The 19,825-nt window shown below is 38.3% G+C and overlaps 1 protein-coding gene across 5 annotated transcripts in view; it reads left to right on the forward strand.

The window, feature by feature from the left end:
* The first annotated feature begins 171 nt into the window (after positions 1–171).
* Positions 172–19,825, forward strand: part of AP3S1 (adaptor related protein complex 3 subunit sigma 1) — a 96,996-nt gene continuing 77,342 nt past the window's right edge. For all 5 annotated transcript variants that reach the window (XR_009700756.1, XR_009700757.1, XM_061188065.1 and 2 more), the window contains exon 1: positions 172–353. Coding sequence is in view for 3 of the 5 variants with exons in the window: in XM_061188065.1 (XP_061044048.1) it covers positions 285–353 (69 nt within the window). In the remaining 2 variants the exon portion in view is untranslated. The remainder of the gene's footprint in view (positions 354–19,825) is intronic.

Here is a 19,825-nt window from a genome sequence, read left to right on the forward strand (position 1 = left end):
GAAAAGGTCGGTAGGCAACGTACCCGTGAGCCGCCGGGTGCGCAGGCGCCCCTATGCTTCGAGCGCTGGCCTGCAGCTGTTTCCGCTTCCCTCCGTGCCGACCCCGCCCAGGCCCCGCCCTATCCAAGCCCTGCCCCGCAGCTGCGGGGCGCGCGCGCGGACTCGCGCGCGCGTGTGCGGGAGGGGGCGGGTGGGGAAGGATCGCCAGCGAGATCCCGAGGCGAGGCTTGCGCGCCCGCCCCCGCCCTGGCCCCCAGCTCCCACCCGGTCGGCCCGGCTCAGCCATGATCAAGGCGATCCTAATCTTTAACAACCACGGGAAGCCGCGGCTCTCCAAGTTCTACCAGCCCTACGTGAGTACCCCGCTGCCGCCGATTCGGGCTAGGGGGAGTCGTTGGCGGCCGGCGGCGCCCTCAGGGCGACCCCCTCAAGCGCGCCTCGGCCCTTCTCGCGCCCCGGCCGTCTCGCGCTCCGGGCTGTCAGCCTCCCGGTGGGTGTGCCGGGTGCCCACCTCCCGCCGCGCTCCCTTCCTCCGACGTGGCTCTGCCCAGGTGGCTCCTCCGCCTGTCTGTGGGCTGGGTGGCTTTTCGGCTGCGCGGGCGAGGCCCTGGAGACTTTCCGGTGCGGGGCCGAAGCCAGTCGGTCAGCCGCAGCCCCCCTGTGCCCGCGAGCCCACCCGGCGCTCTCGCCGATCGGCAGCCCGCAAGGCTTCTGTTAGCAGCCGAGGGAGACGGCGCGGAGCCGGCAGGTCTCGCAGCCCCACCTCCGTGACTCCCAGCCTTTCCTGGTGGACTTCTTTCTTTTCTCTTGTGGACGGATGGGCTACTGTTTTTCGCTGCCATCCTGTCGTCACGCAGGAACTTTGGCTTCCTGCGTTTGGAGACCTGCACGCTCAGTACAGTCTCTCCAGTAGGTTGCCTTACGGGATCTACTGCCCCTGACTTTCAGGTGTCTCCTTTTTAACGAAAAAGATAAGTGAGGACCTAACGTTTTTATGTGGCTTTCCCCCCAGTGGCTGCAATTTATCTACTCCTGCAATAACTGGCGAGGATTGTAGTTTGACCAGTTAGAACTGTGATGCTATACCTGAAAGTTACCATTTCAGCGGCTGATTTGGCATTTTTCTACGTAAGGGAGTTTGCCCTAATTTATAGTTTTTCTTTCTCCTTACGAAGAATAGTAATATTTGTTAAACTCTTTTAGAAGTGTAAATATTGTTGAAAAATGCAGAAGGTTTTAAGGTAGTGAAGATAAGTAATTTATCAGTGTTTGAGGGAGGGTTACAGACAGATGTGCTTATCTGAGGGCAAAATTCACCACTATGTAGAACACAATATTAGGCTCTCAGTGGTGGGATTAATGTAGAGATAATACCTATTGCATAGTATTGGGCATTTTGCTTAGAGCCAAAAAATGAGCTTTCAGTTAAATACTGAAAGTGTGCCAAGGCTAACAGTTTTATGCAGATAAATCCCAGATGGAAATCATTCCTGCCGTTAAAAATTAAATGTGAAATGTCACTTTGCCTAAAATGATAATGCAGTCTGTGGAGGTGTTAGCTGAAGTGAGAAATCTTGAGCTCATTCCTCATTTCCTTAAGTAGTTTTGCTTTTGCTGGCGATAAAGAATATTTTCTACTACTCCTGTTTGGTTTTAGTGTAGCATAATTTAAATACTAATGCTCTAAGAATTCTACATCATTCTTTAATCCATGATAAAATTCTAGTTGATTCTTCGGAGTGGAAAAAATCCCCTTGACTTTACATTGTTACCCATTTGCCTAAAATATAGTACTGTACTAGCCTTTATTGAAAGAATCTTTCTTTTAGCCATTTTGCCTGTGCCATCCATTTGCAGTGTAGAAACAGTGTGTTCCAATAGTGAAACAATTTTAAAATGTGTTTTTCCATATCTCCACTTAATAACGAAGCATTATTCAAAGTAGAAGACTTCGTGGCTAATCTGTAGTATCAGTGTAACCACTTTTGTAGTGTAGAATTTAACCACGTACAGAAAAATGTATTGAATTTGGAAATCCAGGAATACGTCTTTCTCTTGTCCAACGATGGCAACAGAAATATCTTTTACCTTTACTCAGTAGGTAGCAGTGAAGGTTAATGTGGGAAGAGACAGTTGTTGCAGCAGTGGCAGCTCTGGTGTCATTTTTGGTCATTGCTACATGACAGTGTTACTGGGGGCAGGGAGCTAAGAGATGTAAAAAAGAAGAATCTAGTGGTTGCTGGACGTGTGGAAGTGGGGATGCTAGGAACTGTTATTGGTCTTTTATAAATTGAGTTTTGCCAACTGTGTATTTATTTTTGTCATTCAGGAATAATTTAAGATAATTTATTTATTTATATATTTGCTTTCTCTGATAGATCATAAACTGTTTGAGGGCAGAAATCTTTTTCATTCAGTCAATTCATTTATTCACTCTTTATTCCATTTGTTTGTCAGCAAATGTTGATGTCATGCCTACCATGTGCAGGCAGTGTTTTAAAATTTGTAGGTGAACAAACAGGTAACTTCTGCTCTTTCAGCAGGGGCATAGACAAAGCTAATAAGTAGAATATATACCATACTGGATAATAATAAGTGCTGTGGGAAAAATAGAGCAGGGAAGGGTGATAGGGAATGCAAGGATGACACTTTAAAATAGGATAGTCAGGTAAGTTTTCACTGAGAAGGTGATATTTGAGCAAAGACTTGAAGGAGGTGAGAAAGCCAGCCTTGCAGGTATCTGGGGGAAGTTCTTTCCAGGCAGAGGGAGCAGCAGATGCAAAGGCCCTGAGGAGGGAATGCCTGTTTGAAGAACCTGTCTTATTGGAAGAATAGGTGCCAAGATGACTGACCTGGCAAAAGTAGACTATGTAAGGAAAGAGGAGTTGGAAATGAAGTCTGTATGTACAGGGCATCAGAGTTTATTCTATTCTCACTGCCTGGAATGTCCTTCCCTTCCACTGCCAAATGTCTAGATTCCAGGCTTAACTCAAACATCACTTAAGCATCCACTGAATCCTTTTATCTTGCTTAAAGACTCCTCTTGGTTCTTAGGATTTTATTTTTATCTTTATTATGGTACAATATTCTATTTCACATCCCAAAATTCCTTGGGGCATCCTATAGATTCCTTAAAGGAAGGTATCAGGTTTTAGATATATTTGTGTTACCCCCAGCAATCAACATTCAGCCTTGAATATGAAGAACTCCATACATCTTTGCTAAATGCATTCATCAGAGTTTCCTAGCTTGAGATGGAGTGAGGATTAGAAATGATTTCCTAAGGTTCCTTCCAACTCTTTTTTTTTGGCTGCATTTGTCTTCATTGCTGCACGCTGGTTTTCTCTAGTTGCGGTGGGCGGGGGCTACTCTTCGTTGCTGTGTGCGGGCTTCTCATTGCAGCGGCTTCTCTTGTTGAGGAACATGGGCTCTAGGCGTGCAGGCTTCAGTAGTTGCAACGCGTGGGCTCAGTAGTTGCAGTGTTCGGGCTCAGTAGTTGTGGCTCGCAGGCTCGGTAGTTGTGGTGCGTGGGCTTAGTTGCTCCGTAGCATATGGGATCTTCCCAGACCAGGACCCGTGTCCCCTGCATTGGCAGATGGATTCTTAACCACTGTGCCACCAGGGAAGTCCCCCTTCCAACTCTTAAAATTCAGTCCTTTATTAACTAGAAGTTTTAAGAATCCATGCCTTTAGGACAGCAGTAATGATAAAATAGCTGTAACTGCAACTGTTTCTGTTTTTAGTTGAAAGAAGTCTTTAAGAAGTAGATATCCAATAATATGGACAGATTTTAGTTTAATTTATTAAGGGATATCTACGTGTGTGTCTGGGGTACCAGTTCTGTACTCTGATAGGATGCTGAGGTTTGAGTCCAACAATAATGATTTGACACTGAGGAGTTTGAAAACTATTTAACCATTTGCCAACCAGTTTCCCTTACTGCATTGGATTTCCATTTTTCATTTATCCTCCCTCATGATACAACAATTTATATGTTCATCTTTACCCTTTAATAGTACAGATTTCCAGTTCCTACTGTAATAGATTTTTAGGTTTGATTGTGCCTCCAACCTGCTGTTATGTGAGGGACATACGAAGTCACACCAGTTTTTCTAAACTGAAGTTTTTGATTCATTCTGCTAGAGTCAGACGTTAAGATTTCAAGGATGGACTCAGAATGCATCCACTTTTTTTTTTTTTTTTAACATCTTTATTGGAGTATAATTGCTTTACAATGGTGTGTTAGTTTCTGCTTTACATCAAAGTGAATCAGTTATACATATACATATATCCCCATATCTCTTCCCTCTTGCGTCTCCCTCCCTCCCACCCTCCCTATCCCACCCCTCTAGGTGGTCACAAAGCACCGAGCTGATCTCCCTGTGCTATGCGGCTGCTTCCCACTAGCTATCTATTTTATATTTGGTAGTGTATATATGTCCATGCCACTCTCTCACTTTGTCCCAGCTTACCCTTCCCCCTCCCCATATCGTCAAGTCCATTCTCTAGTAGGTCTGCGTCTTTATTCCCGTCTTGCCGCTAGGTTCTTCATGACCTTTTTTTTTTTTTTTCTCCTTAGATTCCATATATATGTGTTAGCATACAGTATTTGTTTTTCTCTTTCTGACTTACTTTGCTCTGTATGACAGACTCTAGGTCCATCCACCTCACTACAAATAACTCAATTTCGTTTCTTTTTATGGCTGAGTAATATTCCATTGTATATATGTGCCACATCTTCTTTATCCATTCATCTGTTGATGGACACTTAGGTTGCTTCCATGTCCTGGCTATTGTAAATAGAGCTGCAATGAACATTGTGGTACATGACTCTTTTTGAATTATGGTTTTCTCAGGGTATATGCCTGAGGTAGTGGGATTGCTGGGTCATATGGTAGTTCTATTTTTAGTTTTTTAAGGAACCTCCATACTGTTCTCCATAGTGGCTGTATCAATTTACATCAGAATGCATCCACTTTTGTTTTTACCTTCTGTATCCTTGTGCTATGACTGCAGAAGTTCAAATGTTTTTCTTGGTTTGTTTCTTTAATTGATATTTAGCCATAGCAACTTGGCAACAGTAAACTTTAGTGTTTTTATATTTGCTTGGCAATATTTGTGTATTACTGTAAATGACTAATGAGATTTATATTTCATATGCCAGATATATTTTTACATAGCCATCAAGCAAGAAAAAAAAAGCTCTTGGGTTATGATTCTCATGTTATTAATGCACCATGGCATATCCTTTGGTGGATATCTGTAATAGAATAAAAGTTTTTTTTTATATTAATTATCTTAGTTGTGTCTACACATATAAAAAATTGTGTATGTATAAGCATGCACACAAAGTGCAAACAGGAAAGTTTTCAAACTCTTACATACATGAGTTGTCTCAATATTCTTATAAACTATGTCTGATTATTAAGCTGTTTGTCAACCAAATGCAAGCCCTAGAAGGAACTCTCAGATTGTTCTTTCCTTTTTTTTGAATGTATTTATATAAAAAATATAAAGTGTAAGTATGTATAACTTTTTTTCTTTTTAAAAGATCTTTAAGAAAGATGCATTGGTGTTTACTGATGTCTTTTTTGGGCAGCTATTAAGACAACGTGACAGATGGGATACTTAAACTTATTTTTATGATGGAGATGTAGTTGTCAACAGTTCTAAGTATTAATTAAGGTATTAACACATATTAACATATAGTATTCGACTTTTGTTAACAAGATAATTCAAAATGATTTGATTTCCTTCCATATGGGTTAGGATGCTTTTGGCTACATAAGTTGGGTTGTATGTAACCTGACTCAAATTTGCTTAAAAAGAACTTTGTTAGGATACAGAATAGGAAGTGCAGACTAGTAGACAAACTACAAAATTATTTGATTCAGCAAATCAATGACTTCATCACAGATCCAGTTTCTTTCTCTTTCTCTGCCCTCCTCTTCACAAAATTGATGTCCAAAGGCTGATTTCCTCCTTGAAATCAGTTGTCATCAATAAAATGCACAAGGAGAGAGTGATCTGTTCCTGTAATCCTGGGGTGTGTCTTTCCCTTCAGCCTGGTTAGTTCTACCCAAGACCAGTAACAGCTTATACGAATGGGGATCCACCCTTGTAGCTGAGGAGGGTGGAAACATGAAGAAAATTGGTATTCTGTTGGAAAGGTGGAAGAGAAGAGTGGATGTGGGTAGGCAAAAAAGTGTCCACTATTCTCTCTTCATTAGCTCACGTTATTTCTTTTGAATAGGTAGTTTTTTCCTCTGTAATTTTAGATTGCTTCTGAGGATGTTACTATCAGGAATGGTTCTTGATAATACGTGGTTCTGAACATGTGCCGCAAAAGATCTTACTTAGTTCGAGGTATTCCTTACACCAATGGATCATTGAAAAATTCAAATTCTAATATAATCGCAATTTTTGTGGGTAGTATGCTTGAAAACTTGCTTTTAAAAAATTAAGATGAATAAACCTGTTGAAAATTGTATTGAAAGGAAGAAATAAAATGTTCACCATTACAGTGATTTTTTTGGTTTGGGGGAAAAGGTTATAAATAGGACAGCGTTATAGTTCATTCCTCTGCCTTTCAGGACTGAGAAAGGTCTTGTATAACGTGGCTGTATTATGTTTCTTTGGTAAAGTTGATTGTTCAATTATTTATTGTTTTAATTTTTAAATAAGTTTCTTTATTGTGATTACATGGAAAGTATTTAAGTATTAAGGTCACTGGGGGACTTCTCTGGCAATGCAGTGGTTAAGACTCCACGCTGCAGGGGGCACGGGTTCGATCCCTGGTTGGGGAACTAAGGTCCCGCATGCCACCTGGCGTGGCCAAAAAAAAAAAAAGATTACTAGGGACATCCTTGATTTCACCACCCATCGATAACTATTGATAGTGTATTTCTTGTTTATTTTTTCTTAAATTTTTTCTTCCAGAATATTCCAATGAAGAGTATATACCTTTTAGACATTACTAACACAAAGAATGCATTGAAGCTGTTGTTGGTTTTATGGAACATTTGTGGCTTTAAGATAACCAAATATCTGGTTAATGTCTGGCTGTTCTATTGTTAAATGTTTAAAAATACAATAGTGTATGTTAATTGCACTTTAATAATTTGCATGTATCTTTTTCTCTGTGTATATCTTTTTTTTTTCCCCACATAGTTTAACTTCTGTAAGTAACCTGAGTGTATCAGGGCCCTTCCCTTTTTTGATCCCAAAGGGCAATATTTGCTAATTTTTGTTATAAAGTCAAAGAATTCATTCTTTAACACTTGGAGTTATCTTTGTGCTTTTTGGGTTAGGATTTCTTCACTGCTGCTGCTAAGCCAAGGTGATTCTGAGTTGTAGACCACCTAGAGGAGCCAGTCCCCTTCCAGTTTCTTGTTGTGTAAAACTCTCACATTAGGATAAATTACACATGTTTTTTCCTTGCCCATTCAGCCCTATCAGCCTTCCCCTTACCAAATCCTTTGAACTGCAATACAGACAAACAACTTTATTTACTGAAGGATCAGGCAACTCTCAAGAATACTGCAGTGTAGGAGGAGTAAAGGCCGGTATTCTAGCTATCAGGTGTTAAGTTCTTAAGTCTCCAAGGGGAGGCACATCTGGACTTAGTCCTTTGAAAGTAGGAGTGGCCTTTTTCGATACTATCTGACCTGTCCATTGCACTCTCTATGCTCTCTTCCTCTGCCCATATTCCTTCAACAGATATCTATTTGTTGTTTGTATTCCCTGTTCTAAGCACTGCTAATATTGTAATGAGTAAGACTGATGTCCTTCCTGCCCTATGAGTTTACATTCTAGTGATAGGAAATAAGCAATAAACAAATTATGTAACAACTGTGATTAGTCTACGAAAAAAAATGAAACAGTGTAGGGGGATAGAGAATGATGGGGGAGAGGCTATCTTAAATAAAATCATCAAGGAAAGCCTCTTTAAAAACCCGACATTTGAGAAGAGAACTGAATGAGGTGAGGGAGTGTTTGAGAACCGCTGAGGAAAGAATGTTTCACGCAGAAAGAGGTTCAGGATCCCTCAGATGGGTCCAAAATTTGTGTTGAGGAATAGCAAGAAGGCAAGTTGAGTGATCACAGGGAAGAGTGGCAAGAGGTGAAGTCAGAGAGAAAGATAGGGACAGATCATGCCCATATGCCAAATCACACAGTCTCTTCGAATCTTTCAGTCTGATGACATCATCCCTAACACGCTCTCCACAAGAAGTATTTCTCCTTGAATCCCACTTGTATTTTGCACAATTGAACAATGCCTCTGGCCTCTGCAGGAGTCAGTGATGCTCAATAATGAGACTCTGCTCAATTATTTTCTTCTCTACCTGGTTTGGAGAGGTAGGAGAGCTAACCCAGTGAATGAAGGTAAAAGTGAGTGCTCAGTTCCTTGCAGCCTCTATACTAATGAGACCAGTGATCAAGCTGGTTTCGTTTCCTAAGTAACCTGTGAAGTAATACAACTCAAGAAGAAAAGCATTTATTTTTCCCAGACATCTCACAGCCTTAATTATAGATGAGCAAAGTTTATGTGAAGCCCACTAAACCACCTCTAATATTGTGCAGAGAAGCATTTACATCCTTCCTGCCTTGCTTCGAGCCTTGTAATTCAAGAATCAGTAGCTGTCAGTCATTGTTCCCTTTGTTACCCAGAAGGAGAGGGCTCTTTATCTTTATGTCAGACCCACTGAATTGTTTTGATTACTATGTGCTGTCTAATTAAGTGGGGAAGATTGCTAGTTCATCCCACCACACATATATTCTTCCATTTCCTGTCATCAATATATCTTAGTGTGATTGTTATAAAATAATTTTTTTATGGTGCTAAAATATATGTAATGTGAAATTTACCATTTTAGGTAGTATATAGCTCTGTGGCATTAAGTAAATTCTCAGTGTTGTGTAACCATCACTAACTCTCCATCTTCAGAACTTTTTCATCTTCCCCACTTGAAACTTTGTACACTGTTAAACACTTAACTCCCCATTCTCCCCTTCTCCCAGCCACTGATAACCACCATTCTCCTTTCTGTCTCAATGAATTTGACTACTCTAGGAATCTCATGAAAGAGGAATTATACAATGTTTGTCCTTTTATGACTGGCTTATTTCAGTTAGTATGATGTCTTCAAAGGTTTAACTATGTTGTCAAATGTGTCAAAATTTCATTCCTTTTTAAGGCTGAATAATATTCCATTGCATATATGTATGTGCCACACATTGTCTATCCATTTATCTGTTAGTGGATCCTTGGGTTGCTTCCACTTTCTGGCTGTTGTGAATAATACTGCTATGAACACGGGTCATAGGATACCTTTCTCTACTGACTAGTAATGTTGAGCATCTTCTCATGTGTTCACTGATCATTTGTATAGCTTCTTTGGAGAAATGTCTGTTTAAGTACTTTGCCCATTTTATAATCTGGCTGTTTGATTTTTTGTTGTTGAGCTGTTCTTTATACATTCTGGATATCTATCCCTTATCAGATATATGATTTGCAAATATTTTCTCCTAATCAGTGGTTTGCTTTTTCACCCAAGGAATGGTATCCTTTTTCAAAGGATAGTGTCCTTTGATGCACAAAAGGTTTTAATTTTGGTGAGGTCCAGCTTACCTTTTTTGTTTTTCTCCTGTGCTTTTGGTGTTATATCCAGAAAATAATTTTTTAATGACTACATAATAGTTTGTTGTATAGTGTATCATAATTTATTTAACCAGACTTCTACTGTGGACTTTTATTTTGAAAGATGTTTTTTATATGAAGATTGAATAAGAAAATACTTATAAAACCTGATGCATAATAAAGACTCAATAATTGTTACCTAAATTAATAATAACTTTTATTACTACTTTTATTATTATTACTTTTATTATTACTACTTCTTTCTAATTCCTATCCTTGGTTGGAAAATTATATAACTTAGGGACTGTAGAACATTCCAGAGATTGTTCTCAGATACTCTTATTTCCTCAAAATGAATTGTAGACCTTGTTTTGGAATGAACTTCCTTCTTATTACATAATACAAAGTCCTACAAGATTCTTCCAGAGAAGAGTTTCATTGAGAGATGTTTTAAGGAGAAAGTTAGCTAAAAAACTTGCCCAGCTTTTTTTTTTTTTATTTTAAAGAATTACCTAACATTAAAAAGCACTTTAAGATATAATTTATAATTCACATACTATAAAATTCACCCATTGAAAGTGTACAATTCAGTGATTTTTTTTTTTGGTAATCATGGTTGTGCAACTATCACCATAATCTAAGTTTAGAACGTTTTCATCAAACCAAATGGAACCTCATACCCATTAATAGTCACTCCCCAATCTGTACTCCCCCAGCCCCTGGCAACCACTGATCTATTTTCTGTGTCTTTAGATTTGCCTATTCTAGACATTTCATATAAATGAAATCATGAAATATGTAGTCTTTTGTGGTTGGCTTCTTTTCACTTAGCATGATGCTTTCAAGGTTCACTCATGTCACAGCACATATCAGTACTGCATTCTTCTTTATGGCCAAGTAATATTCCATTGTATAGATATACCACGTTTGTTTATCCCTTTATCAGTTGATGGATGTTTGAATTGTTTCTACTTTTTTGGCTACTATGAATAGTGCTGCTGTGAACAGTCATGTACAAATTTTTCTGTGAACATATATTTTCACATCTTTTGGGTGTGTATCTAGGAATGGAATTGCTAGGTCATACAGTAACTTTGTTTATTAATTGTTTAAAGAACTACCAGACTGTTCTCCAGATTGTCTATTCCATTTTACATTCCCATCAGCAATGTATGAAGGTTGTAATTTCTCCATATCCTCATTAACTCTTTTTTAAAAAAAATATTTGTTTATTTATTTATTTATTTGGTTGTGCCAGGTCTTTGTTGCAGCAGGTGGGCTCCTTAGTTGCAGTTTACCGGCTCCTTAGTTGTGGCTTGCCAGCTCCTTAGTTGCAGCTCACGGGCTCCTTAGTTGCAGCATGCGAACTCTTAGTTGCAGCATGCATGTGGGATCTAGTTCCCTGACCAAGGATTGAACCCAGGACGCCTGCATTGGGAGCACGGAGTCTTCACCACTGCACCACCAGGGAAGTCCCTCATTAACTCTTGTTATTTTATTATATGTTTTTTTGATTCTAGCCATCCTGGTGAATGTCAAATGGTATCTCATTGTGATTTTGGTTTGTATTTTCCTAATGACACTGACAGTGAGCATCTTTTCATGTGCTTATTGGCTGTTTGCATATCTTTGGAGAAAAGTCCATTCAAATCCTTAGCTCATTTTTAAGTCGGGTTATATGTCTTTTCGTTATCGAGTTTGTAAGAGTTCTTCATATACTCTGGATGCAGGTACCTTACAGATGTATGATTTGTAAATATTTCTTCCTGTTTTGTTGTTTTCACTTTCCTGCTGATATCATTTGCAGTGCAAAGGTTTTTAATTTTGATGTCGTCCAATTTGTCTATTTTTTCCTTTGCCTGTGTTTTTTTGCACATCTAAGAAAGATTTGTCAAATCCAAGGTCATATAGGTTAGTACCTATAATTCCTTCCAAGAGTTTTGTAGTTTTCTTATACTTAGGTCTGTGATCCTTTTTGAGTAAGTTTTGTGCAGGGTGTGAGCTAGGGATTAACGTTATTTTTATGCATGTGGCTATCCAGTTTTCCTAGCACCATTTGTGGAAAAGACTATTCTTTTCCCATTGAATTGTCTAGATACCTTACTCCAACTTTCCTCCCCAAATTTTACTTTGTTTTTGAGTTTTCAGACCTTTCAACTTCCACCACCGTTCAGTCTCTCTCTTTAAATATTTCAAACTCTCAGTCTATCACCTTCTCAGCTGTTTGTTATTTAAATTAAATAATAAGGTTTTGGCCACTGAAAGTGGGAAACATTTTAGTATGGTAGATGTTAATTTTAGAGTGTTAATAATAGCTGTCATTTATTGAGTGCTTTCTTTCTTGTGCTAAGTATTTTTAATATATTTTTATGCATTGTGGGGGAAAATGCCAGAGAGTTCAAAGAAATTTAATGAAATATCTGGGCAAGTGTTAATGTAATTTATGTTGCAGGTGCCCTCTTCCCTCCTTGTTTGGGATTTAAGGGTAGCCCCATGATGACTGCTTGTTCTTTATACACTCAGGCTAAAGTGAAGCCTACTCACGTATATCAAGTCTCCAGCCAGACTTCCTACTTGGGAGAGGTCTGGCAAAAAAAACCACTGAATTTTCTTTGCTGGGGCCTTCTCTTCTTCATGATTCCTAAATGTTGGAGTGCTCTGAGGCTTAGTTTTCAAACTTCTCTTCCTTTTAGGAAAAAAACAGTCCTCTTCCTTTTGCAAAATGAACTAATTATTATTCCTCATATGTGCTTCTCGCTTTTCTTGATTCTATGCTTTGGCCCAAACTTTTCCTTCTGCCTCCAATATCATGAAACTTCACATTCCCTCTTCTCTGCATTTCTGAATTCTATCTGTTCTTTAAGGCAGTTCCTAGATATCTGTCACTTTTCTTTGAAAATAATCTTGCTGCTGAAAATCATTTGTTCTCCTTCTTATAGTATATTATTTGTGCTGTTCTTATGTCAGGGGTTGCCCCCTTTTTTAATAAAGCCATCTATTTCTTTTTTGAAATATAAAAAAGGCAAGATATAGAACATGAAATAAAAATATTAAGTAGTTATATTCATTTTATTTCTTGCTTTAAGCTCTTTGGGAAAAGAAACTGTTTCTCTTTCATCTTGGTAATTCTTGATATTCTAACATTCAGTGGGGTGAATGAATGAATTTTTTTTTTTTTTTTTTTAATTGGCTGCGTTGGGTCTTCGTTGCTGCTCATGGGCTTTCTCTAGTTGCGGCAAGCAGGGGCTACTCTTGGTTGCGGTGCGGAGGCTTCTCATTGTGGTGGCTTCTCTTGTTGTGGCGCACAGGCTCTAGGTGCGCAGGCTTCAGTAGTTGTGGCTCACGGGCTCTAGGCACGCAGGCTTCAGTAGTTGTGGCACACGGGCTCAGTAGTTGTGGCTTGCGGGCTCTAGAGTGCAGGCTCAGTAGTTGTGGCGCACGGGCTTAGTTGCTCCGCGGCATGTGGGATCTTCCTGGACCAGGGCTCGAACTCATGTCCCCTGCATTGGCAGGTGGATTCTTAACCACTGTGCCACCAGGGAAGCCTGAATGAATGCATTTTAAGAAAAAAATTCTTCGTGTGTGGGAGGGAGGGAAGAGGATAATGACATATTTACTGTTTGATTAGAGGAAAGTTTGGGTTTTAAAGTTGCCTTTTATGATATATGTGTAGGAACAAGGAAGAAACATAGGAAAAGATAAGGTTTTATTAGTGGGATACTGAATTTTTAAAATTTAATTTTCATTATGCATTAAGAAGTATTTAAAATAATAAGAGTTGTTGCCTTTATGTAACTCTAGTTGTCTTTAGACTGATGTAATTTAGGAGTTGTGACCGACTTAAATGTATGTATACCTTTGTTATGAAACATAGTGTTAGGAAATCTCAACAGCCCGAGGCAAGCTCCAGGCTTCTTTATGAAAGCTGTTAAATTAAATTGATTTTTAAAGAAAGGGAAGTTGTCTTATGTAAGCAGAGACTTAATTTGTTTAATCTTAACTTAGACTGGTTATTTGATTAAAATTTCAAGACTTCTTACCAGTATTGATTTTCTTAGTTGAGTATTGCTTGGTATTTTAAGAAAGATGATTCCAAGTAGCAGTCTTGAAGTTCATATGAGAAATTCTTTTCACTGTTAAAATAGTGAAACATAATTAAGGTTTAGCATATTTAACCTGTTATTTGTTTATAAACAATAATATAATGCAAAAAGATAACTTTCCTTAAAATAAAACTCCTCTAAGACCTTTACACTATCATTAGAATTCTAACAAGGCCTAGAGGTAGATTTTCTAAAGTAAGTCAGTGTTAATCCATGCTTATTATGTGCCAGCTGTTGTTTTTAAGAGCTTTATGTATATTAACTCAATCTTCACAACAACCCTGTGAGGTAGATACTGTTATTCTTGCTACAAATGAGGAAAACTCAGGCACAGAGAGGTTAAGTAACTTGCTCAAAGTCACCCAGTTAATATAGACCATATTCAGGAATAAACCCCGATAGTCTGGTTGCAGAATCCATACTTTCCTCCCTCCCTTTTTTATTTTTAGTTTGCTTATCAAAGTTATACATTAGCATAGGTTAAAGAATGTAATAGTTCTATAAGGTTTATAATGAAAAAACAACATGCTCTCATTTCCCCCTTCCCACAGGTACGTACTTTTATTTGATAACTGGGTGATTATTACATGTCTCTAAATAACATGCTTGTTTTGTTGCCTGATTTTTCACTTGTGGGCATGATCTGTTGACTTCTGCTATTGAAAATGATTATTTAGCTCTTTTTCCACCCCTCCCGCCCAGCATCTGTATCCTACCAGTCCTTTCATAGTTACTTCATAATTTTGATTAGATCAGTATTTGGTGTTTACATTAATTTCTTGTGTAAACATCCTCAGCTGAACCATGTTGTAAACTGTGCTTAGTTTTTCCTTTCCTGACATTTAATTTTCCTTGCAGATACAGTCGCCTTTTCCTTTGATCAAGTTTTTTATTTACTTATCACTAATTCATGTCTTTGCCATTTGTCTCAGTCATATACATCTTCTATCAGTTTCATGTTCCTGAAGAAATCCCTCCTGGAATCCTTTGACTGGGTCCAATCTGGACCTGTTTTATGGAAGTCATATTAGGATCTTTGTTATCTTAGGTATTCCTTTTGCCTATTCCTGTGTAGGATCCCTTGTTGCTTGATTTTTTTGGTTTATTACCTTACCAAGGTGGAGCTTACAGGAGTTATCCTCCAGTAACTTCTTTTTTTTTTTTTTTTTTTTTTAAACATCTTTATTGAAGTATAATTGCTTTACAATGGTGTGCTAGCTTCTGCTTTACAACAAAGTGAATCAGTTACACATATACATATGTTGCCATATCTCTTCCCTCTTGCATCTCCCTCCCTCCCACCCTCCCTATCCCACCCCTCTAGGTGGTCACAAAGCACCGAACTGATCTCCCTGTGCTATGCGGCTGCTTCCCACTAGTTATCTATTTTACATTTGGTAGTGTATATATGTCCATGACACTCTCTCACCCTGTCACATCTCACCCCTCCCCCTCCCCATATCCTCAAGTCCATTCTCTAGTAGGTCTGTGTCTTTATTCCCATCTTGCCACTAGGTTCTTCATGACCTTTTTTTTAAATTTTTTTTTTTTTCCCTTAGATTCCATATATATGTGTTAGCATACTGTATTTGTGTTTCTCTTTCTGACTTACTTCACTCTGTATGACAGACTCTAGGTCCATCCACCTCACTACAAACACCTCCATTTCATTTCTTTTTATGGCTGAGTAATATTCCATTGTATATATGTGCCACATCTTCTTTATCCATTCATCCGATGATGGACACCTAGGTTGCTTCCATGTCCTGGCTATTGTAAACAGAGCTGCAATGAATATTTTGGTACATGACTCTTTCTGAATTATGGTTTTCTCAGGGTATATGCCCAGTAGTGGGATTGCTGGGTCATATGGTAGTTCTATTTTTAGTTTTTTAAGGAACCTCCATACTGTTCTCCATAGTGGCTGTATCAATTTACATTCCCACCAACAGTGCAAGAGTGTTCCCTTTTCTCCACACCCTCTCCAGCATTTATTGTTTCTAGATTTTTTGATGATGGCCATTCTGACCGGTGTGAGATGATACCTCATTGTAGTTTTGATTTGCATTTCTCTGATGATTAATGATGTTGAGCATTCTTTCATGTGTCTGTTGGCAATCTGTATCTCTTCTTTGGAGAAATGTCTATTTAGGTCTTCTGCCCATTTTTGGATTGGGTTGTTTGTTTTTTTGTTATTGAGCTGCATGAGCTGCTTGTAAATCTTGGAGATTAATCCTTTGTCCGTTGCTTCATTTGCAAATATTTTCTCCCATTCTGAGGGTTGTCTTTTGGTCTTGTTTATGGTTTCCTTTGCTGTGCAAAAGCTTTTAAGTTTCATTAGGTCCCATTTGTTTATTTGTGTTTTTATTTCCATTTCTCTAGGAGCTGGGTCAAAAAGGATCTTGCTGTGACTTATGTCATACAGTGTTCTGCCTATGTTTTCCTCTAAGAGTTTGATAGTGTCTGGCCTTACACTTAGGTCTTTAATCCATTTTGAGTTTATTTTTGTGTATGGTGTTAGGGAGTGTTCTAATTTCATACTTTTACATGTACCTGTCCAATTTTCCCAGCACCACTTATTGAAGAGGCTGTCTTTTCTCCACTGTATATGCTTGCCTCCTTTATCAAAGATAAGGTGACCATATGTGCGTGGGCTTATCTCTGGGCTTTCTATCCTGTTCCATTGATCTATATTTCTGTTTTTGTGCCAGTACCAAACTGTCTTGATTACTGTAGCTTTGTAATATAGTCTGAAGTCAGGGAGCCTGATTCCTCCAGCTCCATTTTTCGTTCTCAAGATTGCTTTGGCTATTCGGGGTCTTTTGTGTTTCCATACAAATTGTGAAATTTTTTGTTCTAGTTCTGTGAAAAATGCCAGTGGTAGTTTGATAGGGATTGCATTGAATCTGTAGATTGCTTTGGGTAGCAGAGTCATTTTCACAATGTTGATTCTTCCAATCCAAGAACATGGTATATCTCTCCATCTGTTTGTATCATCTTTAATTTCTTTCATCAGTGTCCTATAATTTTCTGCATACAGGTCTTTTGTCTCCTTAGGTAGGTTTATTCCTAGGTATTTTATTCTTTTTGTTGCAATGGTAAACGGGAGTGTTTTCTTAATTTCACTTTCAGATTTTTCATCATTAGTATACAGGAATGCAAGAGATTTCTGTGCATTAATTTTGTATCCTGCTACTTTACCAAATTCATTGATTAGCTCTAGTAGTTTTCTGGTAGCATCTTTTGGATTCTCTATGTATAGTATCATGTCATCTGCAAACAGTGACAGCTTTACTTCTTCTTTTCCGATTTGGATTCCTTTTATTTCTTTTTCGTCTCTGATTGCTGTGGCTAACACTTCCAAAACTATGTTGAATAATAGTGGTGAGAGTGGGCAACCTTGTCTTGTTCCTGATCTTAGTGGAAATGGTTTCAGTTTTTCACCATTGAGGACAATGTTGGCTGTGGGTTTGTCATATACGGCCTTTATTATGTTGAGGAAAGTTCCCTCTATGCCTACTTTCTGCAGGACTTTTATCATAAATGGGTGTTGAATTTTGTCGAAAGCTTTCTCTGCATCTATTGAGATGATCATATGGTTTTTCTCCTTCAATTTGTTAATATGATGTATCACGTTGATTGATTTGCGTATATTGAAGAATCCTTGCATTCCTGGAATAAACCCCACTTGATCATGGTGTATGATCCTTTTAATGTGCTGTTGGATTCTGTTTGCTAGTATTTTGTTGAGGATTTTTGCATCTATGTTCATCAGTGATATTGGCCTGTAGTTTTCTTTCTTTGTGACATCTTTGCCTGGTTTTGGTATCAGGGTGATGGTGGCCTCGTAGAATGAGTTGGGGAGTGTTCCTCCCTCTGCAATATTTTGGAAGAGTTTGAGAAGGATAGGTGTTAGCTCTTCTCTAAATGTTTGATAGAATTCGCCTGTGAAGCCATCTGGTCCTGGGCTTTTGTGTGTTGGAAGATTTTTAATCACAGTTTCAATTTCAGTGCTTGTGATTGGTCTGTTCATATTTTCTATTTCTTCCTGGTTCAGTCTCGGCAGGTTGTGCATTTCTAAGAATCTGTCCATTTCTTCCAGGTTGTCCATTTTATTAGCATAGAGTTTCTTGTAGTAATCTCTTATGATCGTTTGTATTTCTGCAGTGTCAGTGGTTACTTCTCCTTTTTCATTTCTAATTCTATTAATTTGAGTCTTCTCCTTTTTTCTCTTGATGAGTCTGGCTAATGGTTTATCAATTTTGTTTATCTTCTCAAAGAACCAGCTTTTAGTTTCATTGATTTTTGCTATTGTTTCCTTCATTTCTTTTTCATTTATTTCTGATCTGATCTTTATGATTTCTTTCCTTCTGCTAGCTTTGGGGTTTTTTTGTTCTTCTTTCTCTAATTGCTTTAGGTGCAAGGTTAGGTTGTTTATTCGAGATGTTTCCTGTTTCTTGATGTAGGCTTGTATTGCTATAAACTTCCCTCTTAGAACTGCTTTTGCTGCATCCCATAGGTTTTGGGTCGTCGTGTCTCCATTGTCATTTGTTTCTAGGTATTTTTTGATTTCCCCTTTGATTTCTTCAGTGATCACTTCGTTATTAAGTAGTGTATTGTGTAGCCTCCATGTGTTTGTATTTTTTACAGATCTTTTCCTGTAATTGATATCTAGTCTCATAGCGTTGTGGTCGGAAAAGATACTTGATACGATTTCAATTTTTTTAAATTTACCAAGGCTTGATTTGTGACCCAGGATATGATCTATCCTGGAGAATGTTCCATGAGCACTTGAGAAAAATGTGTATTCTGTTGTTTTTGGGTGGAATGTCCTATAAATATCAATTAAGTCCATCTTGTTTAATGTATCATTTAAAGCTTGTGTTTCCTTATTTATTTTCATTTTGGATGATCTGTCCATTGGTGAAAGTGGGGTGTTAAAGTCCCCTACTATGATTGTGTTACTGTCGATTTCCCCTTTTATGGCTGTTAGTATTTGCCTTATGTATTGAGGTGCTCCTATGTTGGGTGCATAAATATTTACAATTGTTATACCTTCCTCTTGGATCGATCCCTTGATCATTATATAGTGTCCGTCTTTGTCTCTTGTAATTGTCTTTATTTTAAAGTCTATTTTGTCTGATATGAGAATTGCTACTCCAGCTTTCTTTTGATTTCCATTTGCATGGAATATCTTTTTCCATCCCCTCACTTTCAGTCTGTATGTGTCTCTAGGTCTGAAGTGGGTCTCTTGTAGACAGCATATATATGGGTCTTGTTTTTGTATCCATTCAGCCAGTCTGTGTCTTTTGGTGGGAGCATTTAATCCATTTACATTTAAGGTAATTATCGATATGTATGTTCCTATTCCCATTTTCTTAAATGTTTTGGGTTTGTTATTGTAGGTGTTTTCCTTCTCTTGTGTTTCTTGCCTAGAGAAGTTCCTTTAGCATTTGTTGTAAAGCTGGTTTGGTGGTGCTGAACTCTCTCAGCTTTTGCTTGTCTGTAAAGGTTTTAATTTCTCCATCAAATCTGAATGAGATCCTTGCTGGGTAGAGTAATCTTGGTTGTAGGTTTTTCTCCTTCATCACTTTAAGTATATCCTGCCACTCCCTTCTGGCTTGCAGCGTTTCTGCTGAAAGATCAGCTGTTAACCTTATGGGGATGCCCTTGTGTGTTATCTGTTGTTTTTCCCTTGCTGCTTTTAATATGCTTTCTTTATATTTAATTTTTGATAGTTTGATTAATATGTGTCTTGGTGTGTTTCTCCTTGGATTTATCCTGTATGGGACTCTCTGTGCTTCCAGGACTTGATTAACTATTTCCTTTCCCATATTAGGGAAGTTTTCAACTATAATCTCTTCAAATATTTTCTCAGTCCCTTTCTTTTTCTCTTCTTCTTCTGGGACCCCTATAATTCGAATGTTGGTGCGTTTAATGTTGTCCCAGAGGTCTCTGAGACTGTCCTCAGTTCTTTTCATTCTTTTTTCTTTATTCTGCTCTGCAGTAGTTATTTCCACCATTTTATCTTCCAGGTCACTTATCCGTTCTTCTGCCTCAGTTATTCTGCTATTGATCCCAT

The sequence above is a fragment of the Eubalaena glacialis genome, chromosome 4 (genome assembly GCF_028564815.1).
Source record: "Eubalaena glacialis isolate mEubGla1 chromosome 4, mEubGla1.1.hap2.+ XY, whole genome shotgun sequence".
In the NCBI taxonomy this organism is placed as follows: domain Eukaryota; kingdom Metazoa; phylum Chordata; class Mammalia; order Artiodactyla; family Balaenidae; genus Eubalaena; species Eubalaena glacialis.